Consider the following 22,712-nt stretch of genomic DNA (forward strand, 5'->3'; position numbering starts at 1 on the left):
GTACTTATAAAGCAGGATATAGTTAGTAGAAATGCATTTGCAACAGTCATGATGACAGTTTTGACAGGTGGGGGTCTGGATCCTTCAAGTTCCAATTTGTTGTTCATTTATAAAGTATTAGGTAAGTCTAGGTACCATACGTAAATTGTCAACAAACTTTATGCGTGGTAAAAAACTCACCACACCCTGACCTGAGGGGGCTGAGACTGAGTCTGGAGGAAGTGGGGTGGGGTGACACATTGTGCATTTCTTTCTTATTTATTTATTTTCTTAGTTTGTTATTTGTTAAGGTAATTGACTAATTAATTATTGTTAATTATTTTATTATTAGTAATATAGGCCTACAGTAGTAGTATTATTATTTCATTTTTTAAAAATTATATCACAGCATGCAAAAGAAAGATCATATTTTATTATTATAAAACTATACTACTACTACTAATAACAAAACAATAACAATTAATTAGTCAATTACCTTAACAAATAAACAACTAAGAAAATCAATAAATAAGAAAGAAATGCGAAATAGTTTCTAGAAATAGTACGGAAAGTAACCAATAAATGTTTTCAAAAAGCAAAACGAATTCTGAGCCCTCACAAAAAAAAACTGTGCACTTTGAACCTGTTGTTCAATCAAATGCCATGAATGTTGATCCTAATAATGCGATATTACCCTCCTTGAAATTAAAAAAACACATTTTGTTTAAAGCCATTATACACTTTCAGTACAGAAACAAAACAAAAGTTCATAGATTTACAAATAATTTACAGGGTTTACAGAAGGTAATGGTGAAAAACTTCTCTTGAAATATTGTTCCATGAAATGCTTACTTTTTGAGAAAACATTAAAACAATATAAATTCTCGTTAGCGAGAATTACGGATTTATTTTAAACACATGTCATGACCGGCGAAACGCGCGGAAACAAGAATGGGTTTTCCCGTTATTTTCCCGACTCCGATGACCGATTGAACCTAAATTTTCACATGTTTGTTATTTTATATATAAGTTGTGATACACGAAGTGTGGGACTTGGACAATACTGTTTACCGAAAGTGTACAATGGCTTTAACATTCCAAGCTTGTTCGTGCCTTTTAGACTTTGAACTTCAGACTTTGTATCAGAAGAGTATTTGTCTTTGTAGATAAAAGCAGGTGGCTCTCAAACCAAAACAAATTCTAGGAATTCCTGGGAAAACCCAAGTTTATTCCCTGTTAGTTTTAAACCCCTTTCACATGAAAGCAATTTTGCAAGGGTCCCTTGCTAAACTGTTCCATAATTGTAATATTATCACAAAATGGACCTCGTGAGAAAGGACAACAATTTGTCAACTGTTCAAGTTCTCGTGCAAATCTTGTCAAACATATTGCTACATTTTACAATCATGCTAAAATTAAGCATGGGACCCCAGTTAAATTGCTGTCATGTGAATAGCACTTTACATGTTGTTTGCCAGGCCTTGAACTTCACTCTTGATTGGGCTCTGCAATTTCCCACGTAAGGGGCACTCTACATGTATGAGAAAAGTGTGTGCTGGAACTATTCAACATTTGAACCTATAAGAACATATTAGGGGGGGGGGCTCTATTTTTTGTTATAAAAGACATTAAACAGTGAGGCATTTTTTGTTATAGAATATTCAATGAATGACACACAAGACTTCCAGACATTGTCCATTCAAATGTTTACTGGCCAAAGGGCCTGCGGTCCAGTGTAAAAGTTGAGCCCTGCCGTTGCGAGAAGAGAAATATTTGCAAAGTTGAGTACCCCTAGGTTTATCTCGAATCAGAACCACAATGCGTCATGGGTAGGAAGAGTAGGTCACGAGTGTTAAAGGCGGAGGATTTATCCAGGAGTAACAAGACTGCTTTCTGGTGATTATCTAACGCTAGCAGACTTAGCAGGATGTCATTGTTGCACACAGAGGAGAGCAGTCTCAGTAACTGTGTAAATGTCTACTTATAACCAGACTACATTTTTGCTTGAAGATTGTCGCATCCAGGGGCTTGAAACTAATCAACAGCAATTCTTTCAATTAATTTAGAAGTATTCTCAGGTTGGAAATAGGGCGGTAGCTAGACAGGCTTTCATGAACTTTAGAACAGAGAAGTTCATGAAAGCCTGGCTCCTGAAATTATACGGAGGCAACGAAGGCCATGACCTCTGTTGCCCATGGTCCTGGCCTTGGTGCCCCTACAAACTACAAAAGTTTCCCATAGCCTTTTCCAATGAAGGTGCCCTTATGCAAAATAAAAATGGCCTTGCCCTCTTAAAGAAGAAATTCCAATCCTGTTATAAGGGGTATGTACTCGTGCTTCCTTCAAATTATCAGTCCGAAGGAAAGCGAAAGATTAATTGCTGTTGTAAGAACACTATAACAGGAAGCAATTCAGGAACACAGTCCATTAAATTAGTGTCCAGATGTTTATATGCCATTTATGTGTTCAACACTTTCACAGTTTACTGAAACACTGTACAGAAACAAAGTTACCTGACAGTTTAGAAACAAAGTTACCTGACAGTTTCTGTACTCAAGTTTGTCTTACAAACTGCAAAGCATATATCAACTGTTCATTTCTTTCTACATGCAGTCCAATACAAAACATATTCTTATTGTGGTGGAGTAAGCCTACACACAACTTGCACAATGGTACATGTAAACATGGCTTGTGTTCAGGAGAAAAATCCACAAGGCCGCAGGGCTTGTACAGTAGCTCATGTTTACTGGACCAGAAATATTTGTACAAAACAAGAATCAAAATGATACAACACTTTCTGAGTCCACGCATTAACAAGTTTTATTTGAACAATAAAAAACACTCATCCACTAACATTATAGGCTAGAGACGAAATTTATTTTATAGCCTGTATTTTGAGGTAGGTGTATACTTTGTCCTTATAGGTTACTCAATAGAATTGAAAGGTATTTTCCAGACTCCAATCAGAATTTTTCTTTTTTTACGTAGATATAACGCAGTAAGGTACAGTAGTGTTAATCAGTTGTAAAACACAACATCGCAGGACTTAGGACTAGTTCTTGTACTCTTTAACTTGTGATGTAGTCCAAAGTTACATGTAGGACTTGAAGTATGTAACTTTTCCTTAATATTAATGTGCAAAAAAAATAGTTAATGGCCTGAAGCTTCGACCCGAGCAGAGTCTTTCTCGGAGGCTAAAAAAAAAAGGGGGAAAAAAAACAAAAAACTGCTAGGGTCGAAACGTCAGGCCATTTACTATTTTTTGCTTTAATAACCCCGGTCCTTTTGGTTGGTAAGTCGTTTGCAACAGCTAATTCTATTTTCTCACTAGATTAATGTTAATGTGTAACATTTTAAGACTAGTCTTAGCCTAACTCTTTGTGAAATCATGTGGTCCAACAATAAAAACCACTGTCCTCTGACCTGCAGACCAGTGTAAAATTTAAAGACAGTGGACACTATTGGTAATTGTCAAAGACCAGTCTTCTCACTTGGTGTATATCAACGTATGCATAAAATAACAAACCTGTGAAAATTTGAGCTTGATTGGTTCTCGGAGTTGCAAGATAACTGTGAAAAAAAAAACACACCTTGTCACACGAAGTTGTGTGCTTTTAGATGCTTGATTTCGAGACCTCAAATTCTACACTTGAGGTCACGAAATCAAATTCGTGGAAAATGTCTTCTTTCTCGAAAACTACGCCACTTTAGAAGGAGCCGTTTCTCACAATGTTTTATTCTATCAACCTCTCTCCATTACTCGTTACCAAGTGATGTTTTATGCTAATAATTATTTTGAGTAATTACCAATAGTGTCCACTGCCTTTAAGCCCTGTGGTGAATTCAGTCCTATCACCACAATGGCAACATTTGATGTCGGGGAATGACTTCATCCAGCATTTTTGCATAGCAAAATATTTTGGACTAAACAAAAATGTGCGCACACTGAATGGTAAAATTGAGTACTTAGCAAATGATGATTTTTGAAAAGCAAAAAAATTTGGCATAGCATTTTGCTCTGCTCTACAATGGAAAACAATTACTGGATGTGGTAAAAAGATCTGCATGTGGCTAGAAATATAAATAGAAAATCAAATTGTTGCGGACAGGCTTAATCAACCTTTTAACAGTTGCTCCATGGACAGGGCAGATCCAATCAATTAGAACCACCCTGTGTTTATTCTCATGCAGTAGCAACGAGCAGAAGGGGAAGACACGAGTAGATGGGTGCAGGGTGTGACCACTTATAAATACATCAAGTAATCACAGACGACCCCTAAATAATCCCCCCTGCCCGCTCCTACGCACATGTCATGTGGGTGAGTCAATCTGAACTGGGTAGTCCAAGCTAGTGACTACTGCGAAGGCTTCCTGTGCAACCGGTGATTCTATATATCGACTTAGACGAGTATCATTATGCTGTTCCTGTCCCCCCCCCTTTGAACGTTGAGGAGTTGAGTGTAAAGAGGCTATCAAGAACAGGCTTCTGTGGACTGTTAGAAGGAACGTCATAATGTAGAGCTTTTCTCCTTGATGGGAAGTTGTTACGTCAACTGCGCTTGTATGGAAAATATTGGGAAGCCGTCGTGTAAAGAGCATGTTTGTAAAAAGAAAACGTGTTCTGAACCCACTGGATCTTCCTTTAGAAGGTCATAAACTAAATAAGTACGGACGGCTCGAGAAATTTATTGTTCACAAATTCCGGATGAAACAAGGGATCTGTTACACCCGTCGTGTTTGAGGATTTGTTTCACTGAGTACATTAGTGTGGTTCTAATAGGACAAAGACTGTGTTTCCTAATGGTGTTATTACCTTATGTTCAAACTGCTTACTCTCAGGAATATTGCTAAGCCGACGACGTCCGTCATGATGCCCCAAGACTTTGTCTTCCAGCATGGTTGGTCAACGGGAGCTTAGTGCAAACTAAATCTTCAGCGGATAGAAGGATATGTTTACTTCAGGTATGTGTTTAGAACCATTTAGATTTTACTTGAATGAGGTTTAGTGGAAGATTCAATCAATTTGCAAAAAAATAGTTGATTGCCTGACGTTTGGACACTAGCAGAGTCTTTACTCAAAGGCGAAGTGACAAACATAAACAGGTAACTATCATAAGCAGTTAAGTGCAATAGACCTTATCTTATAACGCCATTTCAGTAAGGTGCCCTCACCTACAGGTCAAAAGGAGGTTGTTCATTGGCCAACACTGTGCACCACGCGAGCGTACAAATCTGTGCGTCTCGATTGTTTCATCACCGTTTTTCCTCTAAGGTGGCGGCTGGATGACGTCAATGCATTAGGTCTATACAGTGAATATAATTAATTTTAAATATTAGTGTAATTTGATATCATTTTTTTGTGTTAATTTGATAAATCATTGTACAGTATGAAAGGAGAGGAAAAAATACCCCTTGACTTGACAGGGACGGAAAGATACCACAAGGCATTTATAACACACACCTTGGTTAGACTGCAGGACTTGCAATCACAAGCTTGTGGGTTCGAATCCTACCAAGTTTTAACCAAGCTGATTTCACGTTGACTAGTAGAATAGTATTGTTGTGTACATATGTAGTTGCTGCATCACAAACTGTTTTGTTTGTGCAATTTTTAATGTTTAAACCAATGTTTGTATGAGAGAGATTGGCTGTTGTCGGCTTGGTGATTATCCCCTTGTGGGAGTTTGTTGAGATCCTTGAAAGGGAGATCATCTGAACAAACATACAAACAAAAACCCTAACTGTTATAGGACAAACAAACAAACAAACAAACAAACAAACAAACAAACAAACAGACAAACAGACAGACAGACAGACAGACAGACAGACAGACAGACAGACAGACAGACAGACTAACAAACAAACAAACAAACAAACAAACAAACAAACAAACAATCAAACAAACACACAAACACACAAACAAACAAACAAACAAACAAACAAACAAACAGATACACCAACACAACAACAAACAAACAAACAGACAGACAGACAGAGAGATTTATCCTAAAATTCAGGCACATTCGACTCGAAGTAACAATTTCTAGTCATACATGTACGCCCAGCAATCTGTTGGAGACTGGTCTTGAACAATTACCAATTAAGAGTCCAGTGTTTTTAAAATGTTCCCACCTTGACTTTTGTGACACTCCCTTACTTTGTGGCATTTAACCAAGATTTTTTTCCTAGCTAGTAATAGTTATTTGTAGCAAGACAATGAAATGAGAAGCCAAAAATGCTTGCTCTATCCCTCAGCCGCGTGCACTTCCTACATGCATGACATGTCACTGTTTATAATTCCAAGTATAACCCATGACTGGTCAGTTGATTAAACTCTTCCTGGGTTTTATTTTTAACTTTTTGTCCCTTTTATAAGTCCTGGGCCAAATGTCAAAGAGCTGCTTTATAAAGCACAAAAAGTAGCTAAGAAAAAGAAAAATATATTTACCAGAATAAAGCTGTACCAGCCAAAATACAACATGTGTGTCACATGCTCAATTTGTGACTGGTATCCTGCATATTTTGGCTAAGCAGAAATAAAAAAAAGCAATACTGGCTGCTTCACGAGCCATGTGAAGGCTTTAAAATGCCTGTAGACAGCCTGTGTTAGGTTCTATGAGTTTGAGAGAGTGACTTGTGAAGAATAGTCTTTGTGGAAGGGGGGCTATAACCAGTGTCCGGGCTGGAATTGAAGTTTTTGGGTTTGTCAATTTTTAGCTGGGCGGTCAATAACTATGCAGGGCACAAATTCTTTGGCAGGGTGCTATGCATTTTCGCAGCGGTGAAATCCAATAAATGATAAATAGAGTAAAGCTGCTCACTGAAAAAAAAAAAAGAAAAAAAAGCCCAGGCCTACCCCTTTTCAAAAATGTTTTTACCTGTTTTGTACCATCAGACTCTCGTGACTAAAACCCATAAATGTTTACGTCTAAAAGTTACGACACCTATCAATGTTTAATGTATAATCACTTGATTATTGCTGGTAGGGTATGAAAACAGTACGTGTCCAAAATTAACGAGTTTACTTTAAGTGTGTGTACTAGCTTTCAATGAGGCTCATGTTTACCCTACTCAAAAACTACCCTTTAATTATCATCATAGTCAGATTACTGGATTACTGAATGGTTTTTTAATGATCATCATGTTCTGTTTGTTAATTCACTCCAAGGTAAATCAAAGTTAAAGGATGTGGACACTATTTTAATTTTGTCTATTCCTTCTTTTTGGTAATTACTCAAAATAATTGTTAGCATAAAAATTTACTTGGTAACAAGCAATGAAGAGCCGTTAATAGTAAGACATTGTGAAAAACGGCTCCCTCTGAAGTACATGTAATGTAGTTTTCGGAAACGAAGTAATTTGCCATTGAACTCCATTTCTCGTTACCAAGTAAGTTTTCTAGCTAACATTTTTTCTGAGTTATTACAATAGTGTCCAGTGCCTTTATTGAAGAACACTGCTCTCTCTATTCACAAATCAGTGCCTGGAATTACACATAGGCCCTGGAGGTCATGACCTTTGTTGCCCCGGTCTTGGCCATGGTACAAGTTTTCAATAGACTTCAAGATTTTCCAATGGAAGTGCCCTTTTCAAAATGAAATTGGCCTTGCCCTTATTCCCAAAGATGAAAGTTCCAGGCCTGCATCATACGAACTTACTTTGACCTTTGAGATCGTTTTTCTGGTCTATTTCTATATGTACAGTACCTAGATACACTGTAGGTATGTCGTTAAGATAGTGGTTTATGAGTTACATGTAGCTTATTCCTCCAGTTCACGTGATGTTGACTCAGCTACAGTATACCTGCAGATCCCGTGAGCAGTCTGTCCAAGTTGAGACTCTATAAAAAGTTGTTTTGGATCACAGGAGCTCGTAGTTGGCCGAGAAGAACACTTCTTCAGCCAAAAAACAACCACAGAAACATTGAATTTATAATATTCACTTGAGGGTCTCTGTCTTTGTGATGTGTTGATGTTTGAGACTCCACTCTGGTCATATTTCTTGTCACCAAAAGCAGTTTCCGTTGTAGAAAATGTATGGTAAGTACCTGTGAAAATTTGAGCTCAATTGGTCGTTGAATTGTTGCCAGATAATAATGAAAGGAAAAACACCCTTGTCACAAGAAGTTGTGTGCTTTTAGATGCTTGATTGCGAGACCTCAAAATCTAATTCTGAGGTCTCGAAATCGTTACTTTAGAGGGAGCAGTTTCTCACACTGTGTTACTATCAACAGATCTCCATTACTCGTTACCAAGTAAGGTTTTATGCTAATATTTATTTTGAGTAATTTTCAACGGTGTCCACTGCCTTTAATAGTTTACCAGTTGATGTTAACGTAAAAACCCACAAGACTGCAGGGCTTGTACAGCTTGAAAACTACTGGACCAGAGTTTGTTTTATAAGACCAAAGACACTGGACACCTTTGGTAATTGTCAAAGACCAGTATTCTCACTTGGTGTATCCCAACATTTATGCGAACCTGTGCAGATTTGGACTCAATGAATAGAGTCAATCTATTGTCGTTTTATTAGGGGAATCAATGTGTGGTGAAGAGGTTTTCAACTATTGGTTTAATCCTTCGATTAAACTTTGTCTCGGTAACATTATCAACAACCAGGCCTCGGCGGGTTTAAACCACTAGTTGAAAACCGATTAAACACACTTTGATTCCCATTTATAAATACCTTTTTGGTTAAAAGGCGTAGGCCTAATAAAGTAAGAAACTCTGTAAAACTTATCCTTTTCCGAGTGCTTGAGCTCTGTATGTTTCCACCTCCATGGTATGTTCAGTACGCGTGTGTTTTCCGGTTCCGTTCTTGCGCATGCGCATATAGTCTTGGTGCATATTCGCTGGTTTTCCTTTCACACACAGCGCGGCCAACTCACTGACAGCGCCTGCATCGCCCGTAACACGAAACGTCTTGCATCAAGACTAGCGCGGAGCCTCTGCTCACAATCGGTTATAAACACTGGTCATTATCAATGGTTTAAACACCCCCACGTGACGCGCTCTCCTCCAATAGGAATAGCGAAACTGTCTGAGGTATTTATGAATAATAAATAAAAACAGTTAAGCCAGTTTTGTTGCACTAATGTTAGATTATGAACCAGCTGCACTGCTGAATTTCAGTTTTAAAAACAAGTTTCAAAATTATTTCATTTTGGGTTTACCGTTACACCATTGTTTGTTTAGCACTGTATACTTTACCGGGCTCTGTGAAAAAACACAGGTAGCCATTCACATCGATGCAATGGGTAAAACCAAAATTGATATTCTTTATCCCTTGATGCAAATTTAACATCTCTTATTAAAAAAGTTTTCCAAGTATTTTCCACTCAGGGTTGGCAAACAGTTCAAGTGGTGATAAGACTTCGCACAATATATACAAATATTTATACAGACCTTTTAACAAGCCAAAGCAAATGATTGGTTAAAAAAGTTTACTTTGATAAGTGTCAATCTGATTGTTCACTGATTATAGTTCCCCCCCCCCCAAAAAAAGAAAAAGAAAAAAATGTCTGCTGACCAAAGTCTGTGAGCATAACATTTCTGCTGAGTGTTTTTCTGTAAACAAGTTTTTGTGTTTCATGCTTGGAACAGGACCCTTCAGGAAACAATTGTGATCAAATTATCTCACTGTACTCATCAAGTTGGAGGCCAGAGGAAAAAGTTAAAATGTCAACACACAAAGGATCAAGTACTGTTGAGCTGGAAGTAAATTTTGCAATTACGGAAACTAACTTTTTTACAGTCATCATAAAACCCAAAGTGCGGTTTCCTTGTTTCAGTCCGCAGCCTACACAGAAGTCTTTTGTTTGTATTTTATTGCCTTTAAGTTCTGATACATGTAGCAGAAACAGCTGTGACAATCTTTTGTCGCCGTATATTTTAGGGTTTTCAACTAGAGATTGGCTGGTCTTCATGTGCTTTAAGTAGCCTTTGCCCACTGGACCACTGCCAAAGAAGAACCTTGCTTTTATTCCATCAATCGCGTGAGCTTTCTGTCGAACACTGAAATGCTTGGATAATAAGTACAATGTTAGTGGGATTTGAGGCATTTCATGGTGAGGTATCAATATTTATTTGGTTTGCGGTAACACCATGTGTGTATCTACTTGCAAAATAGAGTTCGTTCTTTGGAGAACAATCTTGCTTTATATTCTACTACCACGGAGTAGTTTTTTGGAAATTCAGAAGACTTCTCAGTTCTGAAAAGAACTGTCCTGCTTTTACTACCTGGGCGGAAGATTTAAAATCGGCCGGGACTACTACTTTAGCTTTTAGTGGATTGTTTTTAACTTCACTGCAAATTGAGTTCCTAATTGGTCTCGACATTTCGACTAGTTTGCTCTAGTCAAGGAGCCATTCCAACAGCTTTATTCCACGTTCTGCATCTCTTTGGAACTCCCTGCCTGGTGCATGTTTCCCTCCATCCTACAATCTTGACTGTTCACATTACATGTTCTAAGAAGAATATCAATTCCTACCTTCAGCAAGTTTTTTTCACGTTGTTCTTGTTGTAGCCCCATACTCCCCTTTCCCTGTTTAGGGCGAACTTGCATAAAAAAAAGTCATCGTCAGGAGACATCAGGACGTATAATGATACAATCAGAGTTAGCTATTCTGACCGAAAGCATGATGCACTTTGTTCTTCCTACAGTCAAGTGGCAACCATACGCAGACACTTTCAATGGGGGGATGATGGTCAACGGGTCCAAACAGGCCTCCTCCGCCCCGGGACCCAGCGATGACGGGGGTGGTAACGCTGGCCATGTCGATCTCAGCGCCACCGAACACCGCGACTTCCAGGGAAAGCTTCTGCATCAGGCGGCGATCTACTCCAACGTGCCACTGTTGGAAGATCTGCTGAAGTGGGAGCAGAAACGCTATATCAATGAGAGGGACTCGTTCGGTCGGACTGCGCTTCACTCGGTCTGCGCTGCTGAGGCGACGGAGAGAGAGGAGAGTATAGAGTGTATCAGGCTGCTGCTTGAGTCCGGGGCTGACCCCAACATCGCCGCCGCGGACAAGTACAACTTTTATGTGAGTAGGAAATCTGCCATTGTTTTTATAGATAATTTATGTGAGCCTGTGTCCGAAACAGCAACTTCTGCTACAGCTACAGCTAGATCAGTGCGTCTGTCAGTGTGTCAGCGTTGAAGAATAGGCAGATTGTGCACGATGTAGCCATAGCTGTAGCTGAAGTCGCAGTTTTGCCGTTTGCATGGATTTTTTTGGAGGTCGGTCAATCAATCAGTCAATTGTTATTTATAGAATGCCAAAATCAAAAGTTTGCTCTTAGGCTCTGAGGCACAGATGAATGTACATGTAGTTAGGCTGTTCTGCTGGGACATAAAACCAATGGTTGTAAACTTGCGTGTATGCATCCATGTATATCAATTTGTGTGCTGGTTCTGAGTTCTTCTTCTCGGAACCAACGGAACAATTGTTGTTATAATAGTTACATTTCCAGAAAATGAGCCGAGTATGCTGTTCCTGATGAAGACAAGCAGGGTATACAGAGTGAATGATTTTCCCTTTTATTATAGGCCTCAAGCAGAGCAAAATAATAACAATAATGATAATAATAATAACAAATTCTTATATAGTGCATTTTACAATAACCGTATCAATGCGCTTTACATGAGTGCCCTGGTCATTGGGCCAATAACATCCCTTTTAATCTTTCTCAGCTCCCAATAGGGGGTATACAGCCCCGAGCTGCCGGGCGCTCTGAAGGCTTTTTCATTTACACAATATCAACCTCTACCCTCGCAGGTACCTATTTATACCCCTGAGTAAAGAGAAGCAATTATAGTAAAGTATCTTGCTCAAGGACACAAGTGTCATGACCGGGATTCGAACCCACACTCTGGTGACTTAGCACCAGAACTTGAATTCAATGCTCTTAACCACTCGGCCATGACACTCTACGATGCTACACAAACTGTCTCAGTTTTGAATATTAGCATTCAGTGTTTGTTTAACGACACTGGACACTTTTGCTAATTGTCAAAGATCGGCCTTCTCGCTTCATCATATGCACAAAATAAAAAAACAGTGGATTTTTTTTACTCAGTTGATCCTCGAAGTTGCAGGATAATAATGGAAGAAAAAGAAACCCTTCCAGACGCTTGATTTTGGGACCTCAAAATCTAATTCTGAGGTCTCGAAACAAACTCAAATATTTTAGTGAACAATTACTTCTTTCTCGAACACTACGATACTTCAGAGGGAGCTGTTTCTCACATAGCCTTGCTCAAGGCAGTCGAATTATTCACTCCGAAAAAAGACCGCCACTGTATAAAACCCCACCCGTATTCACTGTGCGTAACATCGCACGACACGATGCCCCCGTACACTATCCGCATGCGGAGGCCGTCAGGCCGACAGCCTTGTAGGGTCTGTGTTGAAGCCACTGACCTCATTACTATAATAAGCGAAGAGTTCCCACGGTCAGCTCATTACCATAATGCCCGCGAAAGACAAGACATGTCTACATCACACACCACCACCACGGACGCTCAGCGAGCATGATAGGCGTGCGTGATTGGACGTTAAAATGAATAGTTCATTTGCCTAACATCCTGTGTTGTCTGACGAAAGATATACATATTCATTGTTCATGGTCTGCATACTAGCATATTCGAGAGCCCCCCCAATTTTTTCCACTTGTGGAAATTTTTCAATACAACACATTAAACCCGGAAGTTACAGACCCGACAAGGCTGTCGGCCTGACGGCCTCCTCATGCGGTTATTGGTACGAGTGCGGATGACTTGTGTGCACAGTGGTCGTACATAGGGGTGGGTCATGCGGTGTGATCGCACGCACCACGCACAGGGTATACGGGTGGGTTTACAGCGGCGTCTTTTCGGAGCGAATAATGCGACTGCCTTGAGCAAGGCTATTTCTCACAATGTTTTTTACTATCATATCAACAGCTCCCCATTGTTAGTTATCAAGTAAGTTTTTATGCTTACAATAATTTTCAGTAATTCCCAATAGTGTCCACTACTTTTAATACAGTGTACAATCTGAAAGGTCTGGCACACAGGAAAGACAGATTTTGGTCCGCTTTGTTTCTTCAATCTTGCCTGTGAGTAACTGTTCTCTTAAAGCTGCAGAGGCGATTTCAAAGACTCCAGAAGGATTTATGAACCAGATTGTTTCCGTTGTTTTATTTGCAGACGCCTCTTCACATCGTGGCCAAAGATGGGAAAGTGAAGATAGCTAATCTCTTAGTACAGTACGGAGCTGACCTGGATAATCGGGATATCAAACGACTCACTCCGCTGGAACTAGCCAGGGTCAATTTTCAGACCGATTGTGTCAACTTCCTGCAAACAACTCAAGGTAATTATTGCTATTGTCAAAGAGTAGTCTCATACATGTAGAGCTGCTTATAGTATGCACAAAAATAAGCTAAGCAAAACGAAAATATGCTAATCTGAATAAGGTTACCGGCTAAGGGGTGTTGTGGCCGAGTGGATAAGAGCACCGAACTCAAGCTCTTATGATTCTGTTCAGCAGAGTGTGGGTTCGAATCCCGGTCGTGACACTTGTGTCCCTGAGCAAAACACTTAACTATAATTGCTTCTCTCCACCCAGGGGTAAATGGGTACCTGTGAGGGCAGAGATGGTTCTTGTGATTGGTTTAGCTGAGTAGCGCATGCGCACAGGCTGTATACTCCCTAGGGAGCTGAGATGGTTTAAGGAGTGAATTAAGGCCCAGTGACCAGGGATAATAATGTCAGAAGCGCTTTGAGACACACCTCGGGCGTGAAAGGCGCTGTATAAAAACGGTCTATTATTTTTGTTATTATTAAAATACCTTGTCACACGTACAATTTTATCCTGCTCATTCTTGCTAAGCAGGGATTGTTTTTAAAAGCAGTATTTTCTACATTCTTTTTGAGAAATCCACAGTCATGTTATTTGACAAAGAGCCAAAATAAACTGTCAAAATCATTTACAGTTTTGCGGACTGGTAGGGGGTGCACTGAAAGTACTCAAAACAAAAACTATTGTTAGCCCATGTTGTTAGGCTACGTAAAACAAAAAGTAGTTTCTGATTCCTGAAAGTCTGGCAGTTGTCTGGTAAGGTTTTATTTATTTATTATTATGGTTTTTTTTACTAATAAGTGTATCAAAGTGCTCATTATTTGTTTTTCGACAGGATAAGCAGAGTCACATGTTTTGAGTTATGAGACCCATAATATTATAGTACATTCTAACAACTTTCAAGGTGTCAGATAAACCAGGGCAAACCACTTCTCTTAAAGGGTTTTGATACCTTTTGTTGATAAAGTTATTGGCCATGACATGAATCCCTACTCACTGTGGAAGAAGATGTAGAGTACATGTATGTAATATAATTTACCTGTATAAGTTTCAGCTTCACTATGCGTAAAGTTATTTTATGTTCATTACACAGGACCTATAGTTTTACGTTCCATGGATGCTAAGCAACTATTTCTTTTTTTCCCATGGCCAGACTCTGAGTCAGTGTGATTTGAGCAACCAGCTGATCCTCATGGGTTGTTGTTGAGACTTTTGAATCATGTGACAAACATTTAATGTCTATATTTAATTTATTCAACCATAAAAGTTGTTTGTTTCCGGAAACATGTTGTCTAAGAGAGACAGCCTCTACATGTACCTCACATTGTTTCCTGGAAGTGTAAACTAGTTCCTATCCTCTAGTTGGTCTTAAGACCATGTGAACCTTGTTTACAATAAGTGTGACCTTGTACATTCCTTAAGTATTCTGGCAGGCACTGTACTACACTGGTCCAATGGGAAAGTTGACATTTTGTGCCATATTTTCCACGTAAAACCAAGAGTTATGAAAGTAAAAGCTGAACAAGTTTTCATCATTTCAAAAGTTGTTAAGAATTTAGACAGTGCAATCTCCATTTAAACTTTAAGATTTTATGTCTTCTTCCATTGAGCTGTGTACAAATCATGCCTGCAGGAAGTCCAGGCTCTGTTGCTCTTTTGTAAACATGTGATGTCACAGGTCACATCGTCTATACATGTAGTTCGAATCTGGAAATAAATGACAATAGGTGCTTTGAGATGTTCATAGTGGAAAAGCTTCCCTTGAAATATTGTTAACTGAAATATGGCATTCTTTTAAAAGTAAAAGAAGGAAAATGATTAATTTTGATCTCGCAAGTCAATAAACAGTGAAAACAACAAAGTGGTTTACACTTTTGAGCCTAAACTTCCTGAATTTGCTTTATATTTTGGGAGGGTTAAGGTCAATGGGTTTATGTACTTTGTGGAATTTACGCAAACTTCTCTTGCATTACCTTTTTTTGTTTGGGGGGGGGGGGGGGGTGTACAAGTCTAGGTGATTGAGTAACTTAGTTGCCACCTGGAAGAGCCTCTGAAAAATGAAACCAACATTCCACCTACTAAAAGTCCAGTAGTTTTTTCAGCCACTTGTTTTTCCCTTATCTTAATAGCTTCCTTGTTCCTCGTATTATACAGCATGCCCCCGAAATGCTGCTTTTGTGAACAAATATTTTTGTTGGCACAGTGTACATGTAGGCCTACAGGAATTTCCCTGAAAATTCCAGGAAACAGGTATTTAAGAGTCCCTGCCTGTAAGAATGTACCAAATTAGGGGGGGGGGGGGGTGTGATTCATGGGTTCGCAGATCTTCTTCCAAAAAATTAGAGTGATACACCATCATACCAAACGAATAAATCCAAAATTTTAGTTTGCTGACGCTTTCGGTTTTGGAGTTACCAGTTATCAAAGTTTGGGCCAAAAAGCCCTCAAGAAACGAATAGTACATTCCCTGTAAACACAAAAACGTGCGCCAAGGTCATCCCAGAAAAAGTGAAACATTTTTTGAAACCTCCAGTTGGGCTTATAACAAAAGTATAAAAAAAAATTTGGGATCTCGTTGGCGCATCATGTTACGCGCACCTGAACCTTTGACGAACAGTGCCCTCGTGCCATTTTCAACGCCTCATAACTCAACGCGCCTATAGGATCCCATGAATTGAACAAGTTCAAATGAAAGAGCTTGCATCCCTAAAACAAATTTAAGTGCAAAGTGAGTGGGATCTCGTTGGCGCAGAGAGATAATAGAGGTCAAAGTTCAAATTTTACCAATATATTGCGTTTTCGCACCTCCGTAACTTCGCGCGCCAACAACAAAAAATTGTTTTTATGGCAACTGGGTATTGGAACAGTTTTCATCTAATGACAAATGAAAAAAGAATCTTGGGATCTCTGCAACTTGCATGTCAAAAGATTTTTTGAAAATTTTCTAAAGTATTGTCATTCCACACATTTTGGCCTAAATTGGCACAACATTCACTTTTTTCATCACTGTAAGCATCTATGCCAACAAGATCCCATCAATGTTTTCTTGTATTTGGTTAAGTTGAGTGTTCCTAAACAGATTTCAACTGAAAAATAATTGGGATCATGTTGGCCCCGCCAATATAACAAAGGTCAAAGGTCATATGGAACTACACTACTGCCTATTTCGGGCGATTTTGCGTCGTCTAGAAATCCCCGCGCCAATATGATCCCATTAAGTTGTCTGCGTTTTATGATTATATAGATTCTCAGCAACACATAAAAAGCAAAAACCAAATGGGATTTGAGTGGCGCTAACAAATATTACAGATCAAAAGTTCACAATACATGCCTATACTTATGCATTGCTGTGGCAACCGAAAGTGAGAAATATCCCCCAATTTCAAAATGTTGGCAAACCATGAAGGGGATAGGTCTCCAAAACGAATTTTGGTCAAGAGATAGACTGGACTTGTTTTTACAAATGGTGTTAGTTTAATGTTGGTTGGTAACTGTTGCCAAGGTCAAAGGTTACAAAGAATATGGGTGTTTTTTATATTTTCTGTCAAGAGCCAACTTCAGAGCCTTTTCAAGATTTTATTTAATGAACAAGGGTTCTTTCCTTTATGTTGGGGAAAACCACTTATAATATCTAGGCACATGTGATTGTCCCAAATTAATTATAGAACCCTTGTTCATTTGATAAAATGATGACATGGCTTTGAAGTTGGCTCTCCACAGAAAATATTGGTGTTTTGTAATACATTTTCTGTCAAGAACCAACTTCGAAGCCCTGTCAACATTTTATCAAAAAAGGAAGGGCTCTATAATTAATTTGGGACAACCATATGTGCCTAGATATTATAAGTGGCTGTCCCAAACTGAAATGATAGAGCCCTTGTTCTTTAAATAAAATCTTGAAATACTCCAATAGGAGTAGAAAAACTGTCTGGGGTATTTATGAATATACATTTAAAGACACTGGACACTATTGGTAATTGTCAAAGACCAGTCTCTCACTTTGTGTATCTCAACATTTGCATAAAATAACAAACCTGTGAAAATTTGAGCTCAATTGGTCGTTGAAGTTGCAAGATAATAATGAAAGAAAAAAACACCCTTGTCACACAAAGTTGTGTGCTTTCAGATGCTTGATTTCGAGACCTCAAATTCTAAATCTGAGGTCTCGAAACCAAATTGGTGGAAAATTACTTCTTTCCCCAAAAACTACGTTACTTCAGAGGGAGTCGTTTCTCACTTTGTTTTAAATTTATACTATCAACAGCACCCCATTACTTGTTACCAAGTAAGGTTTTATGCTAATAATTGTTTTGAGTATTTCCCAATAGTGTCCACTGCCTTAAGCAAAGAAAGGTAATTGTTATTCAATTGAAAATCATCAGCCCCCTGTACTTGTCTGATCATGTAAGTGTACTGGCCCGGCTCTAAAACCACTGGCCTCGGGCCTTATAGTCATGGTGCATGATTCTTCTTTTCACTTGAGTCTGATGTCTGATTTTTTTTGCCCTTAAAGGGTGTATGTACTTTTTGTAGGACAAAAAAAACCAATGACCACAGATTTACACTAAACTTACACAGTTTAAAGATAATGATAGTAGAAAGCTTCCCTGAAAATACAACGTGCTGAGGTGCTGTAGTTTTGTAGTTCTGTAGTAATGAGTAAAACAATGTCATGAAAATAGTTTTGGTCTCATGAGACCAAAATTATTTTAAGCATTTACAAACGTATTTTCATGACACTGTTTTACTCATTTCTCAAAAACTACAGCACCTCAGCACGTAGTATTTTTAGGGAAGCTTTCTACTATCATTATCTTCAAACCCTGTAAGTTTAATGTAAATCTAAGGACATTTTGAAAAAGTACCCAAATCCTTGAAAATCTGAAAAATAATACTCAAGTACTCAATAAAATGTTCCTACTTTTTCCATTGACAAAATATCATTCTCGGAGTCTACACACTTAATTTATATCTAAGTCTTCTATAGCGCACGTATCTACCACACAGGGTACTCATGGCGCTGAGTATATGAAAACTTTCAGAAAGATAGATTATAACAGTGATGAATTATGAGACCAATTATTTAGCACCTTATAAGGGTTTACATGTACAAGGTGCTACGACGCATACAGCAGCCACAACCAGGAACACAGGGGCGAACCCCTTCTCTTTTTGATAAGTGCACTGGGTTCTTTTACATGCGTTACACAACACAAGGGACCAACGGCTTTGCGTCCCATCGGAAGGACGAAACAATGGTTAAGTGTCTTGCTTAAGGACACAAGTGTCACGACTGGGGATTCGAACCCACTCTCTGCTGATCAGAAACACCTGAGTTTGAATTCTGCACTCTTAACCGCTCGGCCATGACACTTCCACATGCCTGGCTATGCTACTATACAGTCAGCTGACAGGGGAATTCAATTCACAATCCTCGAAGCACCTTCCTCAGGATAGGGTTCCAAGAGCCTATGTCATTGCCCTCAGGCATCCTGTAGAGCTCCTAAAAATACATTTATAGGAAATTGTTCATGGAGCGAAATCCCTAAAGTGTTGACAGATCTGATTGGATATTACTGTGCGACATCAGGATTCTGTGACTGGGGGTCCTGTCCCTTGAAACAGCTAAGAATAGAAAGCGGACGGATGTTTGAAACAAAAGTCCGCCTTTGTTTGTAAATGATAAGACTTTCTTTTTTAAGCTGAGGAGGCATGAGGTATGTAAAGATGACTGGCCTCACGATGTTAAACGAGTGTTAGTAAGGATTTTTTATTTGTTTATATTTTGTTATCCATCGCGGGGGATAATGGTTTATTTACAACATTTCCAAAAATAGTACATCAGTCCGATAAAACAAACATGATGGTAATAGTTAGGGAGACATATCGTTTTAAAAGAGTGTTAACACTTAGAACATTAATCTTGGAAAAGAACAGAATAGAAATCTCATTTATAATAGAAACTGGTAAGTGTAAATAAATTTTGTAAAGGATTTGTAAGGATTTCTAAGAGAGGTTTAGACCTGTATGCTTCATTTTTGAAAGGGCAAGGGCACCAAGGCATTTTTCGGACCTGGCCTTAAAAACAAAATGATCGGGTTCCTTTTTTGATGAATTGATAATCAAACGTATCCTTATTGTGCATTTAGGGATCCAGACCAACTTTAACTACACCATAATAAACTTCACAAGATATCATTGACTTTTTTGAAGTTACACTGAACTTTTTTCTCTATTTGTACTTCCTTTGTAAATAATAACGATCAATTTACAAATTTCCCCATAATTGCTCAGCCGTTGAGGAAATTCCTGACTGCTTTGTTGTGATTACTTACTTCCTTCCTTTGTTACATTTATTCTTTTCGGTTTGTTTTTGTCACAAACATTTCAATCAATAGTTTCTATCAAATTAAAAAAATTTATCTTTGCATGAAGACGAATTGCTTTATACTTTCTGATAATATATAATAATATTGAAGTCTTAAGATAGATTATGGAAGTTATGAATTCTGAGACCCAATTATGTAGCACCTTATAAGGGTTTACAAGGTGCTGAGCGCATTCAGCAGCCACAGCCAGGAACATCGGGGCGTACCCCTTCTCTTTTTGATAAGCGATTGGTTTCTTTGACATGTGTTACACAACTCATGGGACCAATTCCACATGTACTTCAGTCATAGTGTTAGCCAGAGGGGTGTCCCCTGTCTTTTGGACACCCTGTTTTATCTGTCATTTACATGTAGTAAATGCATAGGGTGAACAATTTGGACACTTTTTTTTACTTTCCAGCAAATTTTGACAAATGTTACCAATTTAGGATTTGAGGCATTGCATGGTGAGGTATCAATATATATTTGGTTTGCGGTAACACCATGTGTGTATCTACTGGCCAGGTAGAGTTTGTTCTTAGAAAACTGTCTTTCTTTATTCTACTACCGCAGAGTAGATTTATTAGATGTTCGGGAGACTTCTCAGTTCTGAAAAGAACTGACTGCTTTTTAGCTACTACCCGGGCGGAAGGTATAGAAAATTGGCTGGGACTACTACTTAGCTTATAGGATCGTAATTAACTGCACTATTGCAGAGTCAGTTCTTGAATTGGTCTCAACGTTTGACTAGCTTGCTCTAGTCATACTGAAATATGTACCCATACTACACACAGCTGGTATTTACATCACTCGCCGGGAATCCCCCGAGTAATTACCTACATGTTTTTATTTCATTTCAACATAGCCCTAAATCTTCCAGGATGGGTTTATTTACCTTGGGGGACTTTCACTTTTGCATCAATACATCCCGGATACAGTACAGACAATAATAGATGTTAAACTTGCATCAGGTGTAAAGAATATTTTGGGGTTTTTACCCGGACGGTTCATACTTCACGAGAAAGTGGATGCAAAGCGAATTTTTGTGACACAATCGGTATGCACCATTTGTCCAATTGTGACACAAGAAAATTTGCTTCACTTTGCGTGAAGTAATGGACCGGGCTTTAGTCTGATGTGTGATAAGCACTGTATACTCAGTGCTGTCCCGAGTCCTGTTAAAAAAACTCACAGGCATATTACTCAGGTGGGATTCGAACCTATAACCTTTGCCATTCGAGAGCAGATATCTTCTCTACCTGCTGCTATAATGTAGGAATTCAAACTGACTCTAGCTACGGGGAAAATCTCAGTGGTCTAGTTGGTAAATGGTAAATTTGCGGGTACAACTCTTAAAGAGGAGAGAGTGTTGGCTCTGAAAAGAGCCGCTGTGGTTTCAATGTTTCTCCTGATGACGAGCAGAGTATAATTTAATAGATGTTAAATTTGCATCGGCTATGAAGATTATATTCTTTATACTGTACTCAAAGCAAATTTAACATAAATTTGTTGCGGTACCCGCTGCCAAAACATAGGATTCGAACTGCCTCTAGCTACCAGGCAATCTCGGTGGTCTAGTTGGTAAGACACTGCTCTAGAATTGCAAAAGTCGTGGGTTCAAATCCCACCCAAGTAATATGCCTCTGATTTCTTTTCACAGCACACAGGAAAATACTCAGTATACATTGCTAACCCATATTGGTGAAAGGGTAAAAAACAAAATATGTACGTCGAAACCACACTGGCTATCCTCAGAACCAACACGCCCCTCAAAAGAGATTTACACACGGTTGTACTACTTGCAAGTCTTACAGGAACACGTTGCCTTGGATCGGACGAGTTGGTCAAAACAAAAGCGTTTGTAACCGTTTTTTATAAAATGCATATGGTTGGAAAGATGTTTTAAAAGTAGAATACAATGATCCACACAAGTTTGCCTCGAAATTGCGTGGTTTTCCTTCTACTGTGCGAACTAACATGGTAGGCCATTTATGGGAGTCAAAATTTTGACCCCCATAAATGTCTGACGTGTTAGTCGACGAGGTAAAAGGAAAACCACGCAATTTCGAGGCATGTTTGTGTGGAACATTGTATTCTACTTATATGCATTTTATAAAAAACGGTTACAAACGCTTTTCAAAGACCAACTCGACCGATCCAAGGCAACGTGTTCCTTTAATTTGTAAGTTAACGCACTATGAAAGCATGTTCTAAACAAAGCGTTGCTTCCTGTATGAAGCTATTGATCCTTATCTATGCTGGGTGATTTAAAGGGATAGGATAAACATGATTCATAACCCCTTTAGAACATGGACACCTGCTGCGTTGCAGTGTCTAGATAACAAGGCTGGGGTTGGGTTGGTCCACTAAGGCTCGTCTCAGTTTCCTTCAAAATGGGTACTTAAATAGGTTACTATGGGTGACATTAGACAAATAACCCCGAACATCTCTGATTTGGTTAAATGCAAAGTATATCGTAGGTTTTTTGGAACTGTTTTCATATTTTTTTTCTTAGCAGTGTCTTAATAATGAGGCTGGTTGGGTTGGACCACCAGGGCTTGTCCAAGTTTCCTCCAAACTGGGACCTTGAATATGTTACCATGGGTTACAGTAGACAAATAACCCCAAACATCTCTTGGTTAAAGGCAAAGTATATTGTTAGGTTTTAGAACCGTTTGGTTATTTTTTTAAAATCCCATATGAATGTAGATGTAAATACAGAAAATTTAATTTCAAAAGGTGGTCTTGTTTTTGAGATATCATCGAAAATCTGGAATGAGTATGTTCATGCAAAAAGAATAATCCCTAATAGAAAAGAAGTGTATCTCAGATTAAAATTTTGGGGCACAAAAAACTAATACCTTTTTACACCACATTACTTCAAAGTGAAAAGTTAAAAAGCCTAAACAGTCTTAAAATGCCTTTCACCATGGAAAGCTGCTGTAACCAAAAGTTGTTTTTGCCCTTAGTTTTAAGAGTGATTACCAATTGTGTGTACCTTTAAATCATGGGTTAAATG

The 22,712-nt window shown here is 38.7% G+C and overlaps 1 protein-coding gene across 4 annotated transcripts in view; it reads left to right on the top strand.

The window, feature by feature from the left end:
• LOC139947136 (leucine-rich repeat serine/threonine-protein kinase 1-like) overlaps window positions 1–22,712 on the top strand; it is a 62,824-nt gene that overhangs the window by 160 nt on the left and 39,952 nt on the right. For 2 of the 4 annotated variants that reach the window (XM_071944988.1, XM_071944993.1), the window contains exons 1-2: window positions 10,521–11,024; window positions 13,172–13,337. In XM_071944988.1, coding sequence (XP_071801089.1) covers window positions 10,581–11,024; window positions 13,172–13,337 — 610 coding nt within the window. In that variant the 5' untranslated portion in view covers window positions 10,521–10,580. Of the gene's footprint in view, window positions 1–4,818; window positions 4,942–7,894; window positions 8,019–10,520; window positions 11,025–13,171; window positions 13,338–22,712 lie in introns of those variants that run through there. The other 2 variants (XM_071944989.1, XM_071944990.1) reach the window with 2 other exon arrangements.

Source organism: Asterias amurensis, chromosome 14 (genome assembly GCF_032118995.1).
Source record: "Asterias amurensis chromosome 14, ASM3211899v1".
In the NCBI taxonomy this organism is placed as follows: Eukaryota; Metazoa; Echinodermata; class Asteroidea; order Forcipulatida; family Asteriidae; genus Asterias; species Asterias amurensis.